This window comes from Oncorhynchus gorbuscha, linkage group LG01 (genome assembly GCF_021184085.1).
Source record: "Oncorhynchus gorbuscha isolate QuinsamMale2020 ecotype Even-year linkage group LG01, OgorEven_v1.0, whole genome shotgun sequence".
Classification (NCBI taxonomy): Eukaryota; Metazoa; Chordata; class Actinopteri; order Salmoniformes; family Salmonidae; genus Oncorhynchus; species Oncorhynchus gorbuscha.
Window position 1 is genome coordinate 73,825,951 of NC_060173.1, and position 24,369 is coordinate 73,850,319.

Below are 24,369 nucleotides of genomic sequence, written 5' to 3' on the forward strand. Positions count from 1 at the left end.
GGATGTTTTTGAGGAGCTTTCTGAGCTGGAGAGAACCGGGGCCAGTGGAGGAGCCTCAGAGGCAGGGAGGACCGTCCTGCAGCCCCTCTGAGCCACCAGTCTGTCATCAATTAATCACACCAACCAACACACTCCAACAGCACAGAGCTGTTCCCCATCAGACGTGTCGGGTTAAAGAGAACCCTTCTCCAGTACTACTGATTGCCGTCCACATTTTGCCCTCTTCAGGCACTTTGTCCCCTTTTTTAAAACAAAACACAACAGACCAAGGTAGCTTCTGTCAGGCGCAAGACATCAGCACACATACAGCCCACATTCTTCTCTCCAGGTCTACTCAGAAATGAGACATGCAGCACACTCAAAATATAGGAGTTGACTATGTTCTTTGTTTATTCAAGCCTGAGAGAGATTAGCCCCCAAACTGTGTTTCTTTTCTATGATTTGTTGAATAACTTGTAAAATAGTTTCTTGGCACTTGTATGATATTAACTATCATGCATTTAAGAACTTTGATAGAAAGTGTCAGATGGCTTGTATGGTTGACTCAATTTCTAATAATCTATCAAAAACCAAGATTTATTCTTCTGTGCTGGAATTAAAGCTAATTTAAGGTTAGTACTTCTATATGCATCGGATACATGTGGTGCAATATTTATTTTGTGGCATAGATTTGCCAATACTGCTTATGTTTGTATTCTGTTCTAGAGTTGAGGATGTTTTTGTTTTTTTCAATTTCTTGCAATGATTTACATATGGACTGTTTGTTGCTGTTTTATTCATGTTTTATCACCTTGACAAACTAAACATTAATAAAGTAGCTTGCTTTTTTTTTAGAAGCTTACGCTCCTAGGGGTTCCCTAGTGCCTCCCAGTACAGAACCGGTATTCTTTTTCTAAAGCGCTTTACTTTAAAAAAAAATGCACAACCACTTTGTTTAGAATGTGTTCCTTCAAACCGCTGACAATGCAAAAACATGTATTACATGCGTAAGCTATCCTGCATAGGCTTTGCTTTTAATAAGGCCATAAGATTTCACTATTTATTTTAGCAGAGGTCTGTTTATAATGGCCAGCTCGGGTGTCTCATCACACCTGACCAGGCCATTATTCACATCTTTTAGACTACTTTTTGCTAAGATTAGGGTTTGGCTAGCTATTTACTGGTCTCCTGCTTGCATTAAGTGAAAATGAACATGTTTTAGGTTGACAAGCGTGTCTGATGTGGAAGGCAAAGGAGTAGCAGAGTAGAGTTTTTTTTTTTTGTAGTTCAGGCTCCAGTATTTGACTTCCTACATCACATTTTAAAATAAAAATGAATTTAAACAATGGTTTTGGATGTTTTTAATTGTCAATGTCAAGTTATGAGTAGTGCAGTTTGATTGTAAAAAAAAAAGAAGCAATCACATGAAGGCTGACACGGTCTGTAGCTATCACTTGGAAATGGGCAGTTTATTCATGATTAAGGAATCGTCTTTGCAAGTTTCCAAATCCATCCAAAGCTAAGTCCATTCGTTTCAAAGGCCTTCCATTGCAGGTGGTTCTTCTTGGTGGTCACCCGTCTTGGCTACATTTCTTGGTCAGAGGCACCAGCTGTCTGCCAGTGAATCTGTTGAACTCATTGAGTATGTAGCTTTCCTTCTGCAGCATCTGGGAGCACAGATATACAACTGTTAAAAGGAAATCTTTCATTGAAAAAATGTGGGACCAAGCCATTGCACTTATCATCCATACCTCTTTCCACTCCTCCTCAGTTTCATGTCTGTAACCCAACAAATGACAGATTCCATGAGCAGTGACTGACTGAGCAAGGAGAAGGGGGACAAAAAAAAGTAAAATGAACAAGCACTAATGCAACTACTAGTGTTTAGTGTAATAAAAGCAATTGTCTGTCAATCTTGGGACCCAGAACCATATTTAGTGTGTGCTGGCAAGTATTTCTCTAGAAACGTTATACTTTTGCATGTGAATGATTATCACATGATAGTCACAGGACAAAATGTTAATCACACCATTCTAAAAGGCAAGGTGGGCCACCCCGCCTCACTATTAATTAAGCTCCCGCCAAAAAGACCCTGGCTTTGATTGAAAATGTGACTTAATGTCTGCATGATATTACTGTGTTGTAGGTTGTCATTGTAAATAAATATTTGTTCTTAACTGACTTGCCTAGTTAAATAAAATACATGTTGTGCATGCATTGTGTGGCTGTATTACTAGTAGCTTGCTCACTGTGAGAATTCCATGAAGATCCTGAGACTGCTGCTGGCACTGTTTCATCAGGTATTCAACCCCCAAGAAAATGTCTCCAAGGTTCAGTTCATCTCTGTAAATGGGGCAGGGCAGCTTCCCAGGCCGCAGCTCCTTTAAAAACAAAACAAACATTGATCGCCGTTTCTTTACCTAAATTGAATTTCCAAATGTTCACATAGCGAACAGGGTAACACTTCCAAAGGCCAGAGACCATCCCACCACTGCATCTTGAACCTGTGGTGCATTAACACCCGTGCCATGAAATCCCAGACCTCTTGACAGGGGCAGATGAATGCTGGGAAGGCAACTTAGATACCAACCTCATAGAATGGAAATGAGAGGACATCAGTGGGCATATTTTTTTTCCTATAAATGTTATTGATGCGTTGAATTTTGCGGTTGTCCACGCAAATGACTCCCAAATCAAATTTTTGGATGCCCAATATGTGCCTCAACGTCTCCACATCCTTCCGTAGCCTCGCGCGTCGCAACGGCACCACGTTCTGAAGATTCCGTAGAACTACACCCATTTGAAAACGCCAGTCACTAATGTTACAAAAACTCTGAAGGAAATAGTTTTTATCAAGTAGTCGTAAATATTACGAATGTCTACATACAAGAAACAGGTATCCTAGGTAACTAGCGTGTTGCTAGCCGGCGAATGCTCGTTGGTTCAATCAAGGTGACTCAGTCGTTCCAGTTGTTGAAGGCATTCTTATTTTAGATTATGAATACAAATATGTACTATTCTACAACAAGGTCCTCTAGAGCTGATGTAATGATACAAATCCAATATATTATTATATGACAAAATATCCTATTGCTTCAAACAAACAATGAACATTTCAGCTGGCATTCTTCTCTTGCGGATCCTTCCCGAGGTGGAATGTAGAATCTGGGAGCCTAAATAGGTTGGACCGGAACCGGATGTCAGCAAGTTTCTATTCAAATTGATGAGCATAGGGGAATACTGAAAAGTAGCTCACTAGCTATCTTGTTTGAAACAATATAAAGGTAAAGTCCGTCTGTATTATAAAAAGCAACCGAACGTTTTAGCGTTATTAAAGATGTCCTTAATTTTCAAGTAGCACGTCTTGTAAATTCGCTAGCGCGCTAACAAACGTTAGCTAGCTAGGTTTATATGATGTAACTACCGTGAGCTAGCTAACATTTTCCAAGTCACAACATGTTAACTAACTAGCTAGTTACATGTAAAGTACGCCATTAAAGTGTTTACGTAGTCTTTGAATCTGAATTACGTGTACATAATTAGTTTAATGTAGATAACATGAATACGTTTCCATAAACCACGTTAGAAAACATGTTAAGTTAGCTATATAACATCAACATGCTAATGTTTACTTTGCTTGTTTTCAGGCGCAATGATGCTTCACTGAAGACACTTCAAATGGAGGAACACACACTTTCCGCAACCTGGACTCTAGAACGGCTTATGTGAGTTCAAGTGAATAAGTGACTGCCGTTGAGTACAATTGAGACTATTCTGACATTTCCACCATGAATCCCAATAGTCTGTTTGGGAGACAGCAGGGAGGAGCTTTCCAGGTCCCCAGCAACACTAACAAGACTGGTGGCATGTTCCAGGCCTTCAGACAGGAGGGTTCCACCAACCCTCCACAGAATGTAGCATTTAGACAAACTGCAACATTCGGGCAACCGTCTGCCTTCAGTCAGCCTTCAGTCTTTGGTCAGTCTCCGGCATTTGGGCAGACGCCTTCGCTTGGACAAGACTCTGTTTTTGGGCAAAGTGGAGGACTAGGTCAGGTGTCAGGGCAGACCTCGACATTCTCTTCAATAAGTCAGCCTCCAGCCTTTGGTCAGTCCTCATTGGGGCAGGGTAGCTCTGGGTTTAGTGGCGCTCCCCCGCCATCGTATGGTCAGGCCACCGGACAGATTCAGAGTTCTGGGTTTGGACAGATGCCTGCTTTTGGACAGAGCGCTGCCTTTGGGCAGCCACCTGCATACGGGCAGCAGCAGGCCCCGGCATTCGGCCTCTCCTCTGGGATCTCCCAAGCTTCCTCTGTCCCCACCACTACCACCACCGCAGGGTCGGCACAGCCTTTGAGTTTTGGCCAGTCGCCCTTTGGCCAGCCGCCACCCAGCGCTACGACCACCTCCTTTGCTACAGCTCAGAGCGTTGTCCAGAGTGGAGGCTTCAGCACGTCAGAATTCAGCTTCAAGCCGTCCAACGAGGTGCTGTTTAAGCCCATCTTCAGTGCCAGCCCAGAGCCGGCTAACCCCCAGCCCGCCTCTGCATCCGAGCAGCCCTTCGGTGGCACCACCACCACCCAGCCCTCTTTCAGCACCAAGGACAGCAGTGGACCAGCCAGCTCAGGCTTCTCTCTCCTGACCGGAGCCAAGAGTGGCCCGCTTGGCTTCAGCTTCTCCCAGCCGGCGATGGCCCCCTCCATCTCCGCTTCCATTGCCACTACCAGCCTGGCCCAGAAAGACCCTCTCAGCATAGGCTCCGGAAGGAGCCTGCAGTTCACATTCTCCCAGCCATCCACTCTCTCCAGCACTAACTCCAGCTCCAGCACCGCTGCCCCCCAACCAGCTCCGGTCCCCAGCAGCCCCTCCTCCTTCAGCTTCTCTACCAAAGTCCTCCAGTCCCAGCCCGCGCCCCCAATGTCCCTGTTTGGAGGAGTCAGCTTCGGTCAGACTTCTACATTCGGAGACCTCAAAACCGAGGCCCAAGCCGAGGAGAAAGTTGGCGATGAGGAGAGCACCAGGGAAGTGACCGTGTTGGGGAGACTTGGAAAAGGAACTAAGCGGAAGGAGGAGCCAGTGAGTCCCAAAGCCGCTTCAAGGAAGCCTGCCCAATCAGAGGACGCCCAAGCTGAAGCCAGAGCTGACTTACCCAGACACCCCTCCAAACGGCCTCTCCTGAGGTCCTCCCGTGGCCCCGTGGGTGGACTCTTCTCCAGGGCAATGAGTGGCATTATGAAATCCACAGCCAACTCAGTGAGGAGGGACCCCGTGAAGGAGGAGCAGCAGCCTCCAGGATGGGGGGAAGGGGAGAGAGCAGACACGCAAGCTCCCATCAGCCTCAGACCCGCTACTCCTCCCAGTACTCAGGCCCCCACCAGAGAGGTTCTGGAGAAAGCAGAGGCGACTGGTAAGTACTCATCTTGAAAATGAAGTAAATCACTACTTGCTGTGAACCAAAATGTACCAACAAAATGTTTAATTTGTATCACAGATTCTGTCATGCTGATTTTCTTCTCACCTTTTCCTCCAGGGTCGGTGGAAGCCCCCGACCCAGACGCTGAGACCAAGACCCTAGCTAGGAGAAGGCAGCGCAGCGAGAGCACGGACAGCCTGGGAGGCATGTCCCCCAACGACGCCACCATCCTCCAGTGCAAGAGCATCCCACTCAGCCTCAACAAAAAGAACGTCATAGAAAAGCACTTTGGCCGCTTCGGGAAAGTCTGCCGGGTCTACTGCCGACCTCATAAGAACTTGGCTATCGTCCACTTCCAAGACCACGTGAGTACCACTCTACAGACAACAGAAGCGACTTGACATGCTTTTGGAGATTCTCAGTTCCGTTACATATTATATGATTGTGCCGAATTTAACTGAGAATATTTTTTTGTTTGTTTTCAAACGTCTGTGATACCTTTCAGGCATCAGCAGCAAAGGCAAAGAAGAAGGGTAAAATGCTGCACAGACAGGAAATTGTTATCTTCTGGCAGAGGAAGAAACACAGTAAGTCCTTGTGGCCGCATCCTCCTATTTTGCAGAGTTAAGACAGACAATGCAGACCAAATTACTGTTACTAGTTAAGTATGCAATTAATAGGCTTATCTAAGGGAAATCATCTGACAGACAAGTAGCCCACTATCCAGCTCTTGATCAGCTGCCCCTGTATTTCCATGCACCTTGATTGAAGCCATTCTATTCTGTCTTTAGAAATTGATTGTGTGTGTGCGCGCTCGTGTGTATTGCTCCTTATGTGTTTGTGTCAGGCCCGGGGAAGAAAGGCGATCGAGCCCCAGAGGGAGAGGAGGAAGAAAGGAACAGGGACAACCAGGTTTCAGACACCAATCTGGGGGGCTTCCAGTCCTCCTCTCCACTGAGGAAGCCACTCCCCAGAGCCCCTGCCCTCAGCAGCACCGTCAACCTCAGCAGGAGGTAAACTTGGCTCCCCCTCACAGCTAGCTGGGCCAGACTTCCAGTTTCTGTGAAGTGCTTTTATAACCCGAAATGCTTGTGGAAACATACGACTTATACTGTAAAGATAATAGATACTTTTGAGGCTTATTAACTGGGGGATAACTGTGGGTGTTAGCTAGCCGTGGGTGACTAGAGTTCATCTCTAAACACATCAGGATGTGAAGTCCGATATAAAAAAGACACTTTTCTTCTCAGCTCCCCAGTGAAGAAGCCGTCCATAGCCAAGTCCCTGCAGTTTGAAAGCGAGCAGGACAGCAGCTCCGAGGGCCAGAGCTCTGAGCGCCCAGTGCCCTCCTCCCTCCTCCACCTGATTGGCCAGGTGGCTGAGACAGCCGAGGAGAAGTACCGCTTCCTGGAGCAGAGGGACAAGATCTTGCGAGCTGGTAGGTATAGTAGAGCTGTCAGTATGACATGCAGTCCTGGAACTGGCCACGCACTTCTGAATTGATTTTCCTGCATTTCTTGTATTAAGCCATTCGTTGACATGAAAGAAAGAGCTGAATGTTGATTTATTTGACTGTTGGCATAACAACAATGAAGAAATGAAAGTAATAATAATAAACATTAAATAAAAATCTGGTCTGTAGAGGCTGACTGGTTCTGTTGTTCAATGTGCAGGGAGGCCCAAACGGACAGACCTGGAACTGTCTTTCTTTGTGGGGACATGCCCAGACATGTGCCCTGAGAAGGAGCGCTACATGAGGGAGACACGCAACCAGCTCAGTTGCTTTGAGGTCGTCCCAGACACTGAGAGGGTAAAGCCATTTCTTTTATCCCTGTTTCAAGTCACACAAATTCTCTCAGGCACACATTTTGCAAGTATACTGTACCTGTGCTACTGTTGTGTAAAGTACACCACCCTGTCATCAATATAATGTTCCACTTAATGGCATATGATAATCATAATAATGATGATTTTGATATGTGTGCTATTTATCTAGATATGTCCTCAAACTCCAAGTGCTTGACATTGTGAGTGGGATATACTCCTGTCCAAACGTCTAAGTTAAAGGATATCAACCTTGTTTATACATTTTATAATGAGATGTAACCACTTCCTGTCCAGGTGGACCACGTGGCGGCCATCAAGGAGTACAGCAGGTCGTCGGCAGACCAGGAGGAGCCCCTCCCCTACGAGCTGCGGCCCCTCCCCGTACTCAGCATGACCATGGACTACCTCGTCACCCAGATCATGGACCAGGGCCACGACAACTACCGCGACTGGTACGACTTTGTGTGGAACAGGACCCGCGGCATCCGTAAGGTACACACAGCTACTGTTGGTTAGCTAGCTAGCTAGCTGGTACTATTTTTTTAATAGTTTATTATCGGTGTCACAATTTGTATTTTTTTTTATTTAACTAGGCAAGTTAAAGGAATGGGAAAGTGCTAAGAAATGCTGAGTAGCTGAGAGCAGAAAAAATATATAAGCTAATGAAAAAGTGTTCATAACACATTGCTGTGGTCTGAGGGGCTTTGTCCTTTGGAGTTGCTAACTCTATTCCTCTCCTCCCAGGACATCACCCAGCAGCACCTGTGCGACCCGCTGACAGTGTCGCTGATCGAGAAGTGCACCCGCTTCCATGTGCACTGTGCCCACCACCTGTGCCAGGAGCACATGATGACGTTCGACGCCAAGATCAACAACGAGAACATGACCAAGTGCCTGCAGAGCCTGAAGGAGATGTACCAGGACCTGTCCACCAGGGGTGTCTACTGCCCCCAGGAGGCTGAGTTCCGCCAGTACAACGTACTTCTCAAACTAGACGTTGGGGACGTCCTCCGGTGAGTCACTCACCAACGATTGAGTCGTATTTATTAGGGTACACTGTAGCAAAATATTTGGTAACGGAAAAGGTAATAAGTGTCTCTTATTGGCCAGTTTTACCTCACAGTCTCCCTTCGTTACAGACCATTTTCTTCTGTTTTGTTCTTACGAATGTGACATTACCCTAGTTATTCTCCATTTGGAAACATACTACTGATGAACTGTAAGCTTGTCTTTGTTTTACTGTTTCAAACACCGCCCTTATCCTCCACTCTGACTGAGAGTATGTTCTCTTTTGTTGTGGTCCACACAGTGAGGTGCAGCAGTTCAGGGACGAGGTGCGCAACTCTCCAGAGGTGAAATTTGCCGTGCAGGCATTCGCAGCTCTCAACAGCAACAACTTCGTACGCTTCTTCAAGCTGGTTAAGTCTGCCTCCTACCTGGCGGGCTGCCTATTGCACAGATACTTCAACCAGGTCAGCAATAAAAGTCACCTACCCTAGTAACATTCCTCCTCCATGTGATTTTTAGTGGGTCTGTAGTTAGCTTTGAAAAGTAGTAGGAAGTTGAACCTGTAGTAAATGAGGGTCACATCCCAACTGGTTGTCCCTTGGGAATTGATGGACGTTTGTGTGTTTGTGCCTATGTGTTTGTATGCATTCCTGTGTGTGTAGGTGAGGGGCAAGGCCCTGAGGACCCTGAATAACGCCCACACAGCGGGCTCTCAGAGGTCCACCATCTTCCCCCTGGAGGATCTGGTGCGCATGCTCATGTTCGAAGACGCCGCTGAGGCCACAGACTTCATCCAGCAATTCGGCCTCAACGTTAGTGGCGGGTCAGTACCAGTACCTGTCTAAAACAATATATGCACCCAACATATTTACTGGAGAGAAGAAATAAAACCTGTAGCATACAGAAAACAAAAAATAACGTTTCTTATTTGATGTTCAGGTTGCACCTCCATGTATCGCTTGAAATGTAACATCTTCACAACAGTAAAGAGCCCAGAGGGACAATGTTTTTAAAGCGGCAATAAGCAGTAGAAACAATAACAAAGAGTACCTCGCGCCCCTGTTTTGCGAAAACGCTGAAACATATATCATCCATGAAATAAAATGTATAGTTTTAACCATGTTTTGAGTCTATATGAAATTGTATTAGTCACATGCTCCGAATACAACAGCTGTACACCTTACAGTGAAATGTTTACTTACGAGCCCCTAACCAACAATGCAGTTTTAAAAACTACGGATAAGAAATAAAAGTAACAGGAAATTAAAGAGCAGCAGTAAAATAACAATAGTGAGACTATATTATACAAGGGGGCACCGGTACAAAGTCAATGTGCGGGAGCACCGGTTAGTTGAGGTAGTATGTACATGTAGGTAGAGTTATTAAAGTGACTATGTATAGATGATAACAACAGAGAGTAGCAGTGGTGTAAAAGAGGGGGAGAATGGGGGCGGGGGGGGGGGGGCAATGCAAATAGTCTGGGTTGCCATTTGATTAGGTGTTGAGGAGTCTTATGGCTTGGGGGTAGAAGCTGTTTAGAAACCTCTTGGACCTAGACTCGGCTCTCCGGTACCGCTTGCCGTGCAGTAGCAGAGAGAACAGTCAATGACTAAGGTGGCTCTTTGACAATTTTTAGGGCCTTCCTCATATAGTGTTTGTTTACATTTATGTTGTTTACAAACATTGGTGTAAACACAGATTTAAAATGCTTCTTATTGTAATTTCTGATTGCTTCAGACAAATTTTGTGCTTCAGTTGCTCTTCTCCACTCGTCGTCATTCCCACATTCACGAACGGAAGGCTCTCTGACTTTGTATCAACTTTTCTCTGTGTATTTTTAGCTGGTAAAATGCTAGATTAACTTCAAGCAAAACATAAGGAAATGTAGCTGGCTACATTTTTTTCTATGATAAACATTACAAATAGGATTTCCATTCATTGTCTTTGTAAGCTAATTTACATCCGTACGGCTGCTTGACAAATAGCGTTTCACTTTTCTCAATAAAATGAAGCTATTTTCTGCCAAATGTGTTGCACTAATGTATTTGGTGTGAATGGAAACCATAGTTGCATGCCCGTGACCACTCCTATTGAATCAAAAAACACTGACTGTCTATATAAAACGCAGAGTTTCTGATGGTGTGCGTTTTGGTGGGTTACGACAGTTGAACTAAAGCTCATGAGGCAAGTTATATTCTTCAAGAATCAATGTGTACATGTTGTTAATTTATAAGTCCAACAATGGATGTAGCAACGGGTAATTGCCCCTTAAAGTATTCATACAAAATAAAAAATAAAAAGATGAATCACTATAGTCACTTTTCAATGTTTCACTGGGTAATTGTTGTCATCAAGCAACAGACTTCCTTCTCTGATGTCCTCTAACCTCCTGACCCCACAGCTTGGTGGAACTGAGCCGCACGGCCTGGCAGGAGCCAGACCTGAACCTACCCCAAGTGAAGTCAGATGTCATCATGGCCAAGAGGGCTGTGCTAATTGGGGAGGTGGTAAACGGAGGACCACTGCCCAACCCGCCCCAACATGCCCCCGTCTGCAGCTTCGACGCCTACAACAAGTACTGGGGGGAGGGTCCGCTGGCAGAACCCACACTCTTCAGGAGCAGCCCGGTGGCTGTAACGGGTATGGGAGCCATTGCAGTTCAAGATGGCTAAACTGTAGAGGCCTGTAGAGCCGCTGTGCCCGTAGATTGATGTTCAAGACGGCCCTTACTGACATTGTTTATTTAGCCTGTCATGGTGTCTAGAGTTTTGTCTGCCGCTGTTGCTACCCTTAAAATGTGAAAATGTTCAATAGTTTGTATTGGTAGTCTTGAGCTAATGATTCAATGTCACAGGTACGAGGGGTGTCCATGTTCTTTACAATTGCTGCTGTGTTGTAATCTTTCTCATTCTGACTGAGAATTAATAATAAAATAAAAAATATTTTGACTCTTCCCAGTGCCAGCCTTCACCCTGCAGAAGCCAGAAGTCAAGGCCCAGCCGGAGGTTGAGCTCCAGCCGCAGAACAAACCTGTCATGCTGCTGGCAGAGCCACGACTCTTCGGGGATCTTCCACCACCGTACCCCGGCCTTGCCACTGCCACCGAGCCTGCCCAACCATTGCAGGGCACAGATGAGACAGGGGAACCAGAGCCCGCCCAGCTCACTGTCCAGGTCCACCCTGCAGCAGATCTCCAACAGCAGCTGTTCCAGCCCATTGATGTTGCCCAGACCCAGCCTGTCAGACCCCCCTCGCCCCCGCCCAAACCTGAGCCAATCTACTCTGACGAGGTGAGAGAGCGAGAAACCCCTAGTGGGTTGATGCTAGCTTGCCTTAGTGGTAGTGTTTCCCAAATGGGCTCCCGATTGGCGCTGTGGTCAAGGCACTGCATCTCCGTGCTAGAGGCATCACTACAGACCCTGGGTTGAACCTGGGCTGTATGTCATCCAGCCGTGATTGGGAGTCCCATAGGGCGGTGCACAATTGGCCCAGTGTCTTTAGGATTTGGCCGGGGTAGGCCGTCATTGTAAATAACAATTTGTTCTTAACTGACTTGCCTAGTTAAATTTTAAAAAATGGTGGGTTAAGACTTGTTAGGTCGTTGCTGCTTTCTTTTTGGTCATAGCTCTAGGCTCTGCCTCTAGATGTGTATGAAAGTCAGCTAAAGGGTAGGAGATGTGTCCTCCTGTACGTATGACTCATGTTTTCTGTCCATCCTACTACCGTAGGACATCCTGGCAGAACTGGAGTGCGTGGTAGAGGAGGTGCTGGAGGCGGTGGTGCAGGAGGTTGCCAGCGCTGGGGCCGACTACGCTGCAGCCGCTCTTAGGTGAGTGCTATATTATTGCTTTGTTTGTTTAAGACTGACTTAAGATTGCATACACTGTGGTACATCAGGAGTAGCATTGAACATCCCCTTTCACGTTGATACCCAATGCCTTTTTTTTCTGTCTCGCTGCAGTGCGAGCAGTGTCCACATGGAGGCGGTGGTGAGCGAGGTGGTGGAGCAGATGCTTTGGGAGGTGTCCACAGCCGAGGTCCAAGCAGAGCGAGAGAGACTCGCCGAGGAAAAACGCAGGATAGAGGAAGCCAGGTTGGTCAGAGACTCTGAAACAACTTGATCTCAATCCTAACCCTAACTGCAAACCCATACGCAAAATGTATGCACGCGTGACTAAGTCGTTTTGGATCAAAGCGTCTGCTAAATGGTATATATTATGTTATTAATCTCTCGCTTTCTTAACCATACATTGGAAGCAGAAGTTTAACAAATCACTTAGTCCAAGTTTTGACCTGTTAACATGTAACTCCACATCCAACTTCTAGTCCAATGTCTTCCAACTCATTATCCGTGTCTCTCCCTCTTTTCCTTGGCAGGAGAAAGCAGGAGCACGAAGTCTTCCTGGCCCAGTTTAGTGACTCTCTCTGTTCTGAGATAAGCCAAGAGGTCTTGACCGAGTGTATCCAGGAGACTGCCGCCTCCGAGATCCAGTGAGCTGCCCTTCTACACTCAAAACTCACATTCCTGATTCCATATCCACCACAAGCCCCATGTTCATGGTGCTGTCTCTCCCTTGTGTATATGCACCTGTGCAGTACTGTCGAGCCTCTGTTGTTTTTTCCGACGTGCAATAGCCACCAGACATTAGTCATTTTCAGTAACAATATATGTGTGTCAGGTTAGCCATGGAGGAGGAGGCAGCATGTGTGGCGCGCTGTTCTGAGGAGGTGTGCAGCTTCCTGGTGGAGGAGACCCTGGATAAAGAGATATTCCTCATGGTGAAAGACATCCTGGAGGCGGAGCTACAGCGTATACAAAAGTACATTAAGAGGTACGTACAACCAAGGCATTTGAATGACAACTATGACTGCTTAGGTTGACAGTTGGGCCACCAGACATCGTGGAGACCCTTTATCAAGGTTCTCCAACTCTGGTCCTTGCTGTTTTAGTTTCAAGGCTCATGTTTGCTTTTCAAAGCCTGCCCTCTCTCTCTGTTGGGTGTTGGCTCCTTCTCTCGAAGCACCGCCATAAAGCGGGATATTTTACCGTGAACACTGCAGAAAACGCAAACTCCTTCCTCCGCTACTCGTTCGTCCTCGTGAGGCTACAATAAGTTGAGTATCCGGGGAAGCTGTGAAGCACATAAGCCAACAGAACTTGGTTCAGTAGTGGCCTGAATATTGTATATACATTTGTTCATACGTCATATAAAGGCTGAAGGCTAGAAATAGCCCATATCTATTTTCTACAATGTAAAAATATATATTTTCATTTTTATCTAGGTTTTACACCAATCATTCACTATAAAACATTTACCAACAAAAACCCTTAGCAAAATACAAAATATTATGGGGCAATAATAAGTATGCCTAAAACCATATATTTCTAAATAACAAAAAAAACTAAAATAAGAGTAGGCTACATGACAATCCAGCGCCATAAAAATAGCGCCATAAAAATCGTCCAAGAATGTGCTTAATGTTCTGGTCTCATAAGGATTTTGGAGTCATTGAAAGGGTTGAAATGGATGTGTCACGAAGGCTAGGTGCTAATTTTTTCAGCTTGAGTCTTCAGGTAAGACACCAGCCGTTCAGTCATGGTGTACTTCTGAACCCAGTAGCTTCAGTTCCTTCTGTTGCTCGTAGTAGGTGGCAGAATGACAGCAAGTCTCATTTCACCTCTGCAGCTGTTGTTGCAATGCCTCGATGAACTTCCAACGGTGGGGTGGTTAGCGCCAAGATTCGCCGAAAATGTTCGATGCCAGCCTTCCACTCAGTTGTTGGTCTTCGCCAAGTCTTGCAGGACAGCGTCGTAGCAGTTCAGAAATTCTGAAAATTAAAAAAAGAGATCATATTCGGTTCACTTCCAGAATTATTTATTTGCGGTCTGTCCTTCCCATCTGTAGGTGTAGCCTTCATGTGCCAGGATATTTTTTCGAAACACGTAGTGGATATATGTGGGATACATTGCTTGTCAGTGACATCACCAGGACCTTGGATAAGTGAGTGCCACTGGACATGTTGACTGTAATTTCCTCTAATTGTAGGCCGACAATCTGTCTCCACTCTTTGCTGGACTTTCTCTTTACTGGACTTAGTATGTCAATGTCAGAGTATCTTCTCATTTGGGTCATTTGTGTGGTATTGAACATATTGTAATGTATCCAGTCATGTAGAATTGCAGGAATTTATTTTAGGAAAGGCTATTTTAGAATTTCATAATCATTTTCAGACGTTTTCTGTTGGTAGGCCTACCCAATACCAAAGTTGATAATTGTGACTTGATTAAATTGGAATGATGGGAATAATGATGATGTATAGCCTAACCCTTTAATCATAGGCTACTGTTACTTTGTGTCTCTAAAATCACACCGTTTCTAAAGTCATATTGAAACTTCCAAATGTCGGCCTTTTACAAGATCATTTTTTGGGACATGAAATGTTCTATTTTCCTAACGGATCAAAATTGGGTATGCTATATCCTATATATTTATTTTAGGCCATATATAGAAGAGCTATGCCTGATTTGAATGAAAAGCTGCAAACAGACACATTGTTTTGCAGCCAATAGACTATACAGCTGGCTTCACAGTTTCCCCGATGAATAGGCCTACAAGGAAACTCGACATATCTTGCCAAAGTTGAGTGCGCGAGGTATCTGTGCGCTGCTTAGTACTTTCCACAAAAGTTTTGCACAACAAAAAGACATGTAAGCTTCCCTCTCACCCCCTCTCTCCCTATTTCTTTCTCCGTCAGGTGGCGCGACGTGGTGGCGGTACGCAGGCAGCTAAAGAGACAGATGCGGGGCTTCCCTGCCGCCCCCTGCTGTGTGGACCCCCGCTACAAGCTCAAAGCCCTGGCTCCCAGTGCCCCCTCCCAGCCCTCTATGGACTGTCTGGCCAGGGGCATGGTCAACCTGGGCAATGCTGGCTACATGGCCCTGTCTAGCACCAGGTACTGGAGCTACCCTGCCCTGCTCTGGCCCTCGCCTCCCTCTTCTCTCTGTCCTTCTTTCTCTCTCTTTTTTTTCCCTCTTCGCTCTCTTACACACCTCTGACTCTTCTGTAATGTCCCCAGGTTGCTAAAGATGAGACAAGAAGCAATCCATCAGATGCGAGTCCACTTCTACTACCAGCAGCTGTTGAAGTAAGCCGTCACCCCCGGTCTTACGTCATTGTAGTTCTTCTCTGTTGTGTACTTCTCAAACTCTCTCACAATGACATTAAACACAACATCAAACAATATGTGTGTCCCCTTCAGTGAGTCAGTGTGGACTCCTCTAGACATGCCTACGCTGGTGGTTGAGAACGTTCCTAACCCACCTGACAGAATCTTCTGGAAGGCCACCCTGCTGTTGCCCAGCGACCACGAGAGTGTTGCCAGCATTGCCGACAGGTGAGATCTAAAGCAGTGTGGCAGATGTAATTGCCATTGAATTCCACACACCCTCTCATAGTGCAGTATACAAGTACTCTCACCAGTACTTTAATGGCTGTGTCCAAAAGTGTCATGTATTTGCCGGCTCTGCTAAATACTGTATAGTGATTTTAGTTTGATGGACAGCTGCCTCTGAAGCCTCCGCAGCTAAGCTTCCATCCTGTGGTTCTTGATCTGCATCTGCTCCAGGATAAGGAGCAGCCTGTGAGACCGTTTCTTCTTGAGGACTTTCTTTCTTCTGAAAGTGGCACTGGATGCATGGACCACCGTTCTCTACACACCTGACCATTTTCACCAGCTGGTCTCATGCTTTCCGAGTGCCTCTTTCTGTCCTGAAACTCATTCAGCTTTTCACCTTTCCAAAGATAACCACATACAATGGATCTCTCTTATCAACCAGTTTGCTGTAATGATCTTTCATGATGTCATGGGACTCATCCCAGCTCTTGGTGGAATCCACAACAGATCTGTAGACCACATCCAGAGTCATGGGAGAGGCAACATCATCAAAATCAGATTGTCTTGCTCTCATCTCTGCCAGTGGTAAAGATCACAGGCTCAAATTTTCCAATGGTGTCTATCGTGAAAATCAGACCTTTTGTGAATAAAATTCTGAGTCAATCGCAAGAGTTTATGAAAAGTGTTGCAATTAAGATCTGTAATAATTTACCGGAGAGGCAGAAAAGTCAGTTGAATCTTAGCTTTCCCAGTGAGGACTGAATTCAGAATTAGCTATTTCTTTTTCACACAAACACTTATTTATTACATTTATTTTTTTGATAGAATACTGCTAATAACCACAGGGTGCATCAAAGTCCATCTTGCAGAACTTGGTGAATGTTCATATGTACTGTATGTTCAAACTGGGCAGCCTCTTGTATATTTTTATCCGAATGCAATGGGCCACCCGGCACGGCCAGAGGAGGACTGACCACCCCTCAGAGCCTAGTTCCTTCCTAGGTTTCTTCCTTGGTTCCTGCCTTTCTAGGGAGTTTTTCCTAGCCACCGTGCTTCTACACCTGCATTGCTTGCTCTTTGGAGTTTTAGGCTTGGTTTCTCTATAAGCATCTGCCGATGTTAAAAGGGCTTTATAAATACATTTGATTTTCTCTCCACTTATTTTCACCAGCTAGTCACTCATGCTTTCCAAGTGCTTCTTACCTCTGATGACACTTGTGTTTATTGAGTGTGTTCTCTGTGCTCTTATTGCAGGATCCTGACAGACTGGCTGGAGACGAAGTTTGGCATAGGTGAAAGTGCAAACGACACCGAGAAGGAGCAGGAGGGGACACTGAGGACTCTCTGCATCACCAACGGACTCAGGGAAGCAGGAGAGAAGACTCACAAAGTACACATCAGCATCAAGGTGGGAGCTAAAACAACATTACCAAAACATTTTCCACTAAGACTAGTGATAAGTTGAATAACTACTTACATTTACATTTAACATTTACATTTAAGTCATATAGCAGACGCTCTTATCCAGAGCGACTTACAAATTGGTGCATTCACCTTATGACATCCAGTGGAACAGCCACTTTACAATAGTGCATCTAAATCTTTTAAGGGGGGGGGGGGTGAGAAGGATTAGTTTATCCTATCCTAGGTATTCCTTAAAAAGGTGGGGTTTCAGGTGTCTCCGGAAGGTGGTGATTGACTCCGCTGTCCTGGCGTCGTGAGGGAGTTTGTTCCACCACTGGGGGGGCCAGAGCAGCGAATAGTTTTGACTGGGCTGAGCGGGAACTGTACTTCCTCAGTGGTAGGGAGGCGAGCAGGCCAGAGGTGGATGAACGCAGTGCCCTTGTTTGGGTGTAGGGCCTGATCAGAGCCTGGAAGTACTGAGGTGCCGTTCCCCTCACAGCTCCGTAGGCAAGCACCATGGTCTTGTAGCGGATGCGAGCTTCAACTGGAAGCCAGTGGAGAGAGCGGAGGAGCGGGGTGACGTGAGAGAACTTGGGAAGGTTGAACACCAGACGGGCTGCGGCGTTCACCCCTACACAAGGGGTGTCAAACAAATTTTGGCCCAGCTGCCGCATTCAGTCTTCAACGAGATCTGGAGGGCCATACTGTATATGTGTTATACAGTGCATTTGGAAAGTATTCAGACGCCTTCCTTTTTTCCACATTTGTTACGTTATGGTAATTCTAAAATTGATTACATTTTTCCCCTCATCATTCTACTCACAATACCCCATAATGACAAAGCGAAAACAGGTTTTAGACATTTTTGCAAATATTTATAAAAAAAGTTTTTTTTTAACTTATACCTTATTTACATAAGTATTCAGACTCAATTGAGCTCCGGTGCATCCTGTTTCCATTGATCAACCTTGATGTTTCTACAACTTGATTGGAGTCCACCTGTGGTAAATTCAATTGATTGGACATGATTTGTAAAGGCACACACCTGTCCAAATAATGTCCCACAGTTGACAGTGCATGTCAGAGCAAAAACCAAGCCATGATGTCGAAGGAATTATCTGTAGAGCTCCAAGACAGGATTGTGTCTAGGCACAGATCTGGGGAAGGTTACCAAAAAATGTATGCAGCATTGAAGGTCCCCAGGAACTGTCACGGTGCTCACCTTTGCCCGTCGCCTGCAGCAAAAGCCTCTATCCCGTCCCCTGGCTAGGCAGAGTACTTTAGGATTTTTGTCACTTCGGTGTAACAGGGGCCTTGCCGTGCGGCCCCACCAACTCTTCTATGTATTCTTAATGGCCCTTCGCGTGAGTTGGGTTTGGTCCTTCGTTCACGTTGTCACTCCCTTATTTGCCGGTCGGGTATGGGGCCTTGGATAGATGAGTACTTTATTACTTTATGTTTATAGACTCTTCCTATACTCCCTAACCTTGGGTCCTCTTCTCTTATATATCAACATCTAGTAACTAATCTTCTGTTAGTTATTATGCTCGTTAGCTAGTAGTCACTTGGAAACTAGTATTGTTATATGTATTTGACTTTTCCAAAGATATATTATTGTCCACACAATGAAATATTCTTTAGTGCAATCACTTGAACCTATAACCAGGGTCACTTTCTGTTCCGTGAGAGTGTCAGAGGCGTTTGCTCTCCAGATCGTTAATCTGGCCTAGTTGTCAAAGTTTCAAGCTTTTATTAAGTCAATCTATTTTTGGTCTTTATACACGTTATTACAATTCAATGGTTATACAGTACCAATACATCAATAATGCTCAATCAATCCTTAATGCGCTATGCTATGCCACGTAATATTTTGCAAAGGTAAAAAGCTTAACACACTTCTTTATGACTCTTTAAACAAAGCACACCCATATATTTACCTTGAAGCTCTATTCCCTTGGTCCTTCCCGAAACTGGTCTTTATAAGAGTAGTAATAATATTGTTTATACTACTATAATCTTCTTATTTAGTCCAAATTTCCTATGGTTTTTACTGTCTACTGTTTAGATATTGATTCCTTCTTATCGACTCTTGGCTACTACGAGGGTTTAACTATTTCTGGGCTTTTTCATTCTTGCCGAACTGCGATTGTTACTGACACACCAAAGATGGAACGTTGTTGCTATCAAGAGTTCTCCACACCTCGCATTGTTGAGGGGCGAAGTTTTCTCGTGCACAATCTTGTTCACTTATTCTTTTTATAGAGGTGCGTAGTACAACACAATTCTTTAAGATGTACCAGTCTATAGTTTGCTCGCGCCTTGAGATCAAAGTAGTCAATACAAACAGAGTATAGTAAAAGTAATTTACCTGGTCTGATGATTCTCTATGATGTCCAAATCATATGGGTAGAGGATCATGCCGAGGCACTGATCTCTCCTCCTTTTATACCTCTTTTAGACACTCAGTTTGGGGGAAGATGTTTGGGAAGATGTTCGGGAGTGCAATCTATCTTAGCACAGAGTGCCATTGCATTACGTATGGTAGCACTTAGTCTAATGTTAGTTACTTTAGCACTGATGCCCATAAGTTTTCTTCCGTTGGGGTGTCGTCTTGGTAGGTCGGTTCATAACACTCCTCAGTCTTCCTATAGCTTGGTTCTTGTTTAATTCCTAGTACTTGTATTTCCCATGCATTTGGCTCCCTCTGCTGGTCACCTGCTGTTGTGGCAATTTCTTCTTTTATCCCCCAGTCAACAGATGGCCTTAGAGCCCATGAATGTGGCCCTGGAACTGGACCGGCCACTGAGGGAGGGGTCCGATATTTTTGCCTTTTGCCACAGAACACAGTGGCCTCCATCATTCTTAAATGGAAGCATTTTGGACTCTTCCTAGAGCTGGCTGCCTGCCAAACTAAGCAATTGGGGTAGAAGGGGATTGGTCAGGGAGGTGAAGCATGGTGGTGGCAGCCTCATGCTGTGGGGATGTTTTTCAGCGGCAGGGACCGGGAGACTTGTCAGGATCGAGGGAAAGATTAATGGAGAAAAGTACAGAGATCCTTGATGAAAACCTGCTCCAGAGCGCTGAGGACCTCTGACTAGGGGGTGAAGGTTCACCTTTATCAAGGACAATGACCCTAAGCACACATTCAAGACAATGCAGGAGTGGCTTCGGGACAAGTTAATCAATCAATCACATTTATTTATAAAGCCCTTCTTACATCAGCTGATGTCACAAAGTGCTATACAGAAACCCAACCTAAAACCCCAAATGCAGGTGTAGAAGCACAGTGGCTAGGAAAAACTCCCTAGAAAGGCCGGAACCTAGGTAGAAACCTAGAGAGGAACCAGGCTATGAGTGGTGGCCAGTCCTCTTCTGGCTGTGCCGGGTGGAGATTATAACAGAACATGGCTAAGATGTTCAAATGTTCAAAGATGACCAACAGGGTCCGATAATGATAATCACAGTGGTTGTAGAGGATGTAACCACTGTAGAGGGTCTCTGAATGTCCTTTAGTGGCCCAGCCAGAGCCCAGACTTGAACCCGATCGAACATCTCTGGAGAGACCTGAAAATAGCTGTGCAGCGACGCTCCCCATCCAACCTGACAGAGCTTGAGTGGATCTGCAGAGAAGAATGGGAGAAACTTCCTAAATACAGGTGTGCCAAGCTTGTAGCATCATACCCAAGATGACTTGATGCTGTAATCACTGCCGAAGGTGCTTCAACAAAGTACTGAGTAAATGGCCTAAATACTTATGTAAATGTGGTATTTCAGTTTTGTATTTTTTTTGTCAGTCTTGAGTAAGGACACGTACCTGATTATGCATGGAAGTAGGCCTAGGCTACCTGGTCTGTGTACAAAGGCCTATAAATGTGCCCGTTTGGGGATCTGATACTATTTCTGATTGTCTTAACCCACCTTCACTGTGTAGCCTGTCAAAGTTATTTTTTCTTCTCATCAATTAGCAAGTTTTTACTTCCATTGAGAATGACAATAGTTCCTCAATGTAGCCTATTTGATGTTGTTTCCAGCTCTCTCCCTTTCGATAATCACTCGGCATGAAAGGGGTAAATATGTCCTGCTCTGATCCGTAGAAAACGTCATCAATAGGCTGACCTGATTACTTCTTATCCCTTGCGCAAAAAAGTCTACAGCTGTGTCTGTTTGTCTGTCAGCTTACTGGAAACTGAGGGCCCAGAATATTTGCTATCACTATCAGGATGGGCCAAGTTAATTGTTGATACAATGTTTCACGATTCTTTCAGACAAGTCATGCGTAGCAAATGTGATTTTATAGGATGTTTATTTTTATTAGGATATTTTCTAACTGCAGGCTGCAATGTTTTTATTTATTGGTTTATGTAGGCTATTTTTACATATTGGCAATGGCAAAGTAAATTTTAGATTGGTATCATTTTCATTTAGATATAATTTTTATTAAGCACATGATTTTGAGATATGAAGACTATTATAAATTAAATGAATCTGATCCATGCATATGAAAATCATAACTGGCACGCAGATCAGTAAAGTACAATAACTTGTTATTCCAAATGGAAAAGGTTGCCGACAGCTGGTGTAGCCTATTACCGGCAACTTCAGGAGCTTAATGGCAGTATCTGCTAATACCAGCAGCAGAGAGAGGAGGAGGGTTGGGAACAGGTTTTTTTCTTCTGGTTAGGCTATATTGATCTCTTGCTCCCTCTTTAGTAATTTGTGTGTCTTGATTTTTAATTGCAGTGCTTAAAGCATCAGACAAAGCTCAGTAGCCTATATATAGTTGACTTTATTCAAGCATAGGTTGTGTCTTTATATCAAAAGAACAGATGACTATCGGTCGACTAAGATTTTTTTTTTTAGTTGACATACACTTAGGTTAGAGTCGTTAACTTGTTTTTCAACCACTCCACAAATGTCTTGTTAACAAACTATAGTTTTGTGCATGACACAAGTAATTTTCCAACAATTGTTTACAGACAGATTATTTCACTTATAATTCACTGTATCACAATTCCAGTGGGTCAGAAGTTTTATAAGTTGACTGCCTTTGAAACCTCTTGCGGCTCGGTGTGTCCCGCTCGCGTTCCACTACGACAACATCTGGTGAAATTGCAGAGCGCGAAATTCAAAATAAAAAATCGTAATATTAAACATTGTTTTACATCATTTAAAAGCTTAACTTGTTGTTAATCCAACCGCATTGTCAGATTTCAAGAAGGGTTTACGGCGAAAGCATACCATGCGATTTTCTGAAGATAGCGCTCCACATCAAAATACTTTTTCAAACCAGCATAGGCATCACAAAACCACAAATGGCGATAAAATCAATTACTTACCTTTGAAGATCTTCCTCTGTTTGCAATCCCAAGGGTCCCAGCTACACAATGAATGGTCGTTTTGTTTGATAAAGTCCTTCTTTATATCCAAAAAAGTATGTTTAGTTGGCGCCATTGATTTCAGTAATCCACTCGTTCAACACGCATACAAACAAATCCAACAAGTTACCGGTAATGTTCGTCCAAACAAATCAAACAATGTTTCTAATTAATCCTCAGGTACTCTAATATCTAAATAAACAATAATATTTAAGACAGAGAATAGTATGTTCAATGAGGAAGATAAATAACGAAGAGCGCGCAACTCATTCACGAGTGCAACAAGACTACTTTTCTAATGAGGGACACCTTGGATAAACTACAACTACTTGTTCATTTTTCAAGAAACAAGCCTGAAACACTGTCTAAAGACTGTTGACATCTAGTGGAAGCCATAGGAACTGCGATATGGGTCCTATATCCCATAGGCTAGCATTGAAATGGTTTGTGACCCCCAAACAAATTTCTGGATGGATTTTCCTTGGATTTTTGCCTACCATATCAGTTCTGTTAGACATTTTTTTTTTTTACCCCATTTTCTCCCCAATTTCGTGGTATCCAATTGTTTTTAGTAGCTACTATCTTGTCTCATCGCTACAACTCGCGTACAGGCTCGGGAGAGACGAAGGTTGAAAGTCATGCGTCCTCCGATACACAACCCAACCAAGCCGCACTGCTTCTTAACACAGCGCCATCCAACCCGGAAGCCAGCCGCACCAATGTGTCGGAGGGAACACCGTGCAAGGCGTCCGGCCCGCCACAGGAGTCGCTGGTGCGCGATGAGGCAAGGACATCCCTACCAGCCAACCCCTCCCTAACCCAGGCGACACTAGGCCACGTCAGTCATCTGAACTTCCGAACACTGCCCCCTAGCCCTAAGAGGGTTTAAACAGCTTGGAAAATTCCAGAAAATGTCATCATGGCTCAAGAAGCTTCTGATAGGCTAATTGACATCATTTGAGTCAATTGGAGGTGTACCCGTGGATGTATTTCAAGGCCTATCTTCAAACTCTGTGCCTCTTTCCTTGACATCATGGAAAATCAAAAGAAATCAGCCAAGACCTCAGAAAACAATTGTAGACCTCCACAAGTCTGGTTCATCCCTGGGAGCAATTTCCAAGCGCCTGAAGGTACCACGTTCATCTGTACAAACAATAGTATGCAAGTACAAACACCATGGGACCACGCTGCAGTCATACCGCTCAGGGAGGAGATGCGTTCTGTCTCCTAGAGATGAATGTACTTTGGTGCAAATCAATCCCAAACTTCCAACTTCAATTATATATTTTTAAAATATATATATGTCTATACCTACCAGGCATCTCGGGGCCCGTTGAGTGAAGAGGGCCTGTCCAATTTGGAGGAGGGCCAGGAGCTCCAGGGTACAGGGGCCCTGCTGATGCTGCTGCCTGCCCCCAGCCCAGGCAGCGAGGACCAGGACGTGCCCATGCTCTCCGCTCTGCTCCAGCTCAAACAGCTCCAGCAGGCCAACATCTGGGACTGCTCGCTGCCCCTTGCCATTTTGGTGCCTGGCCCCCACAACACACAGAAACTGGAGGAAGGTAGGGGTACCCCAACCACACATGCACACATGGCTGGACATCACCAGCATTTTCTCAGTGGTCACTCACTCAATGGCACATATTCTGAATTAAGTCCTTATTAAGTATCAAATCTGAAAATCTCTGCCTGCCTCCTCTTCTGGTTAGACCTGATGCTCCAGACGTTAGTTGAAGACGGTCTGATATCAGAACACGTGTTCATCCACATCCCAGAGACCACCAGCGACCTACAGGGCTCAGAGCAGGTATGGACAGCCCTCTTGAAACAAAATACAACTATTTAAATTGCTCCTAAGATAATTAAATGAGTAGTGTTGTATTTACAACCTGGAAGATACCAGTATCGCGATATTCGTTACTATTGTGCCAAAGAAACAAACCACGAAAGGGATTTAATTTCTTTATGA

At 44.8% G+C, this 24,369-nt stretch overlaps 3 protein-coding genes across 3 annotated transcripts in view; 2 read left to right on the plus strand and 1 right to left on the minus strand.

The window, feature by feature from the left end:
- The window catches only part of LOC124041824 (ubiquitin carboxyl-terminal hydrolase 37-like), a 33,636-nt gene extending 32,309 nt beyond the window's left edge, over window positions 1-1,327 (plus strand). The window contains exon 24 of the mRNA XM_046359882.1: window positions 1-1,327. Within this exon, the coding sequence (XP_046215838.1) occupies window positions 1-91 (91 nt within the window). The 3' untranslated portion in view covers window positions 92-1,327.
- ybey (ybeY metalloendoribonuclease) lies at window positions 1,326-3,159 on the minus strand. Its single transcript, XM_046359893.1, has 4 exons — window positions 2,570-3,159; window positions 2,229-2,360; window positions 1,731-1,799; window positions 1,326-1,646 (listed from the first exon to the last, which is right to left on the minus strand). The coding sequence occupies exons 1-4, from the start codon at window positions 2,777-2,779 to the stop codon at window positions 1,551-1,553; spliced, it is 507 nt and encodes a 168-aa protein (XP_046215849.1). The 5' UTR covers window positions 2,780-3,159; the 3' UTR covers window positions 1,326-1,550.
- The window catches only part of LOC124041816 (minichromosome maintenance complex component 3 associated protein), a 26,036-nt gene continuing 4,799 nt past the window's right edge, over window positions 3,133-24,369 (plus strand). Inside the window, exons 1-23 of the mRNA XM_046359871.1 lie at window positions 3,133-3,263; window positions 3,627-5,385; window positions 5,509-5,756; window positions 5,897-5,978; window positions 6,239-6,404; window positions 6,642-6,829; window positions 7,065-7,201; window positions 7,513-7,710; window positions 7,963-8,231; window positions 8,528-8,690; window positions 8,889-9,049; window positions 10,628-10,866; window positions 11,185-11,516; window positions 11,955-12,055; window positions 12,188-12,319; window positions 12,604-12,717; window positions 12,906-13,058; window positions 14,983-15,180; window positions 15,304-15,372; window positions 15,487-15,621; window positions 16,876-17,029; window positions 23,719-23,962; window positions 24,110-24,207. Coding sequence (XP_046215827.1) covers window positions 3,768-5,385; window positions 5,509-5,756; window positions 5,897-5,978; window positions 6,239-6,404; window positions 6,642-6,829; window positions 7,065-7,201; window positions 7,513-7,710; window positions 7,963-8,231; window positions 8,528-8,690; window positions 8,889-9,049; window positions 10,628-10,866; window positions 11,185-11,516; window positions 11,955-12,055; window positions 12,188-12,319; window positions 12,604-12,717; window positions 12,906-13,058; window positions 14,983-15,180; window positions 15,304-15,372; window positions 15,487-15,621; window positions 16,876-17,029; window positions 23,719-23,962; window positions 24,110-24,207 — 5,199 coding nt within the window. The 5' untranslated portion in view covers window positions 3,133-3,263; window positions 3,627-3,767. The remainder of the gene's footprint in view (window positions 3,264-3,626; window positions 5,386-5,508; window positions 5,757-5,896; window positions 5,979-6,238; window positions 6,405-6,641; window positions 6,830-7,064; window positions 7,202-7,512; window positions 7,711-7,962; window positions 8,232-8,527; window positions 8,691-8,888; window positions 9,050-10,627; window positions 10,867-11,184; window positions 11,517-11,954; window positions 12,056-12,187; window positions 12,320-12,603; window positions 12,718-12,905; window positions 13,059-14,982; window positions 15,181-15,303; window positions 15,373-15,486; window positions 15,622-16,875; window positions 17,030-23,718; window positions 23,963-24,109; window positions 24,208-24,369) is intronic.